This window comes from Dipodomys ordii, unplaced genomic scaffold, assembly GCF_000151885.1.
Source record: "Dipodomys ordii isolate 6190 unplaced genomic scaffold, Dord_2.0 Scaffold66, whole genome shotgun sequence".
NCBI lineage: Eukaryota > Metazoa > Chordata > Mammalia > Rodentia > Heteromyidae > Dipodomys > Dipodomys ordii.
The window spans coordinates 3,316,537-3,320,199 of record NW_012267282.1 but is presented as its reverse complement, the minus strand read 5'-3'; the positions used below and the strand labels follow the sequence as shown (position 1 = coordinate 3,320,199).

At 37.5% G+C, this 3,663-nt stretch overlaps 1 protein-coding gene across 1 annotated transcript in view; it reads right to left on the bottom strand.

Annotated features, from left to right (window-relative positions):
* Positions 1-224: 224 nt before the first annotated feature.
* Mphosph9 (M-phase phosphoprotein 9) overlaps positions 225-3,663 on the bottom strand; it is a 56,148-nt gene continuing 52,709 nt past the window's right edge. Inside the window, exon 18 of the mRNA XM_013023056.1 lies at positions 225-803. Coding sequence (XP_012878510.1) covers positions 702-803 — 102 coding nt within the window. The 3' untranslated portion in view covers positions 225-701. The remainder of the gene's footprint in view (positions 804-3,663) is intronic.

Sequence of the window (3,663 nt, the reverse complement as noted above, 5' to 3'; positions counted from 1 at the left end):
TAATCCTAACTACTCAGGAGGCCTGAGATCTAAGGATCATGGTTCAAAGCCAACCTAAACAGAAAAGTCCATGAGATTCAATTTCAATAAACTACCAAAAAAAAATCCAGAAGTGGAGCTGTGGCTCAAGTGGTAGAGTGCTAAGCCTTGAGCAAAAAAGTTCAGGGACAGCACATGAGCCCTGAGTTTAAGCCTAGGGCCAGCACAAAAAGAAAAAGAAAAAAAAAAACCTACATAACTGAAAGCCAATATATGCTATATTTTTAATATTCAACATGTATTCGTCTATCACTATGGAAACTGTTAGGCATTTGTTTTTTAAAATGTATTTATAATGTAGAACAACTGTATAAAATTGGTGTGCAAAAGTTCATCATAAAAGGTTAACACTATTTCTTTAGAAACAAGTTGCTTCCCCTATGTATATTTCCTTATTCTTGTTATAAATTGAAGACATATACTATTTAAAAATAATGCTTTTTAAATAGTAAAATATACAAGAGATTCCTGAGCATAACAAAAATATCTTGAAAATATGTGGCTGTCTGAAGTATAAAATAGCAAGTGTTAAGAATAGCATGATTGTAAAACTACTATTTGAAGGCTTATAAACCAGTACAAAATAGCTTGCCTTTTCTGAGTGCATAATTATACATACATTAGTGCAAACAAAAATGGCTCAAATTTAATGGCTACAAATCTCAAAGATTTGCAGACGTGCGCAAGACATGGAACTTCTTTAGCGTCATGCGAACTGAACCCAGTTCTCGATTGATCTTTTCCAAACGATCCTCCAACGCTTCCTAGGTGGGAATAATGGTAAAAATGTAGTGAGAATTCCACATCAAGTTCACCAGTTTTGCAACCACCAAGCTCATATTATCTTTTAACAAAAGAATAAGCATTTAAATTCCAGATAGTGACTTTACTTTCCATGCAAATCCCTTTATCATTATTTCTTTTGTTTCTTCCCCTCCCCCCTCCCTCTCTCTACCCTACCCTATTTCTGTGTTACTTGGGACTTAATCCATGGCCTCTCTCATGCTAACAAGTGCTCCACTCTTTGGGCCACTTTCTCAGTCCTACTATTTGTTTTAAACTGAACAATATGTCAATATCACAGTCCTTCAAAGTAACTATTGCACTTCAAAATATTCTTAATGTTTGGCATATTCAATATTTGTACGCCTATAATCACAGCTTCTCGGGAGGCAGAGATAAGGAGGGTCAAGGTTGGAAGCCAGTCTGGTCAAACAGTGACCAAGTCCCTATCTCAACAAAAATAAAGGTGGGCATTGTGTTCACATGCATAATCCCATCTACACAGAAAGCACAGGCAGGAGAATCTGGTCTGAGAGACCCTATCTGAAAAAATAAGTAAAACAATAAGAGTAGATAGATAGTTGAAGTGGTAAAGTGCCTACCTACCAAGTGCGAGACTCTCTTGAGTTCAAGTCTTAGTACTGCCAAATATATATGCAAATTCTAGAAATAATAATATAAAAATGGAAGGGAAAGCAGGGCGCTGGTGGCTCACGCCTGTAATCTTAGCTACTCAGGAGGCTGAGATCTGAGGATCATGGTTCAAAGCCAGCCTGGGCAAGGGAAGGCTGTAAGACTCTTATCTCCAATAAACCACTAGAAAACGGGAAGTGGCGCTGTGGCTCAAGTGGTAGAGTGCTCGCCTTGAGCTGAGGGATAGCACGCAAGCCCCACCACTGACAAAAAAAAAAAAAAGAGGGGATGATTCTTCCACTTTGATAAATTGAGAGCGGTACAAGAAAAGCCTAGGAAGCAATTGACACATTTCACCAGAAGAAATGGGCACAACAGATCAAGCTACAGCCCACTCACAACTTCCTTCCAACAAAGGAAAGGGAAAAAAAGCCAGGTGTCAATGGCTCACACCTGTAATCCTAGCTACTCAGGAGGCTGAGATCCTACGACTGTGGTTCAAAACCAGAGTTCGAGCAAGAAAGTCTGTGAGAGTCTCATTTCTAATTAACCACCAAAAAGCTGGAAGTGGAGCTGTGGCTCAAGTGGTGGAGTGTTAGCCTTGAGCAAAAAAGTTCAGGGACAGTATGAGGCCCATTTGAAGCCCCAGATCTGGAAAAGAACAAAACTGGAAACTTCTAAAAATATATATGTATATACATACTTCACAATTACAATGAATAACAATTAATAGTATCCGGAATACATATTTATCATTTTAGATACTTTACTTAGTATTAACTCCAATGTTATCATAAAACTTCTGATTTTTATCTTTAGGGCTAGGAACTGCTTTTTAAGCACAAGGCCCTGCGTTCAAACCTCAGTACCACCAAAAATAAAATTATACATATACTTATGTTTTATATATTTTAACAAGTTTATCTGAAAAAGAATTGCATTATATTATTCATTATATTCAGAAGACAGATAAGCAAAAAAAGAAATCACTGTCCCTCTTTCCTGTTCGTTCTGCACATTTGCACACCTTTTGAAAAGAAAAACTAATACTTCCAATATTTTTCAACTGAATAATTCCTTCTCTTATAACATCCTCTTGAATCAATATATATCATTCCACAAGTAACATATCTAACCAGGAAATCTTTTGAGTAGAAATTTAGGTTGCTTCTAATTTGGGACACTATAAATAAGGCTGCAGTAAGTTTCTTAAACACATCTCCTTACAATATCTATAAATATTGCTTATGAATCATTCCCAGAAGTAAAACTGTGCTAGGTTCAAAGAAATGCAAAATTCTGAGGCTTTAGATCTATGTAGTGTTGTATTCCAGAAAGTCTGACAATTTCAACTTCCACTTGCATTGTATTAAAACAAGCTTTTCTGTGCTTTGTTGTTTGTCTGAAACTTTCAGTTGTCCTGCCACTGTCTGGGTTAATAAGTAAATGCCTGTAGATTTTTCTTTGTTTTGCTGGTCTTGGGCTTGAACTTAGGGCCTGAGTGTTGTTCTTGAGCTGTTATGCTCAAAGCTAGCATCCTATCATTGAAGCCACAACTCCACTTTAAGCATAGGAGGCTAACTAAATGGAGAGAAGAATCTCCTAGACTTTCCTGCCAGGCTGGCTTCAAAACACGATCCTCAGATCTGCAGGCTCCTGAGTAGCTAGGATGACAGACTTGGTCCACCAGCACTCCGCCCCAGCCCCTTTTTCTGCCATTTTTTTTTTCAATGGACTGAAGCATTGATGTGCACAAACAGGAACTATTGCCCTTCAAAAAGTCTTATTTTAAAAGGAACTTACCACATTCATTTATAAATATATTAGCATTTCAAGGTGATTTAGAATCAGTGTATCATATTTTCCTTCTGTCTTCCTAGTCAACTATTTTAACTTTCATGTTTTGAATCCTATAAATTATTCAACAAAAATCTTCGGGACAACAAGCAAATACTGAAGGTCAGAGAAAAAGGCAAGGCAAAAGGCCCTCCACTATTTTCCTTGGGTCTCTGCTACCAAAAATCAGTCTGAAAATGAACGTTAGCTGAAGTTAAGGCACTGAAAAGCTATATATAAAGTATATGCTTGCTGTTCTGCTTAAAATGTTCCTAAAGGGGCTGGGAAGGTGGCTCAGTGGTAGAGTGCTTGCCTTGCATGCATGAGGCCCTGAGTTCGATTCCTCAGCACCACATAAGCAAAAAGAAAAAA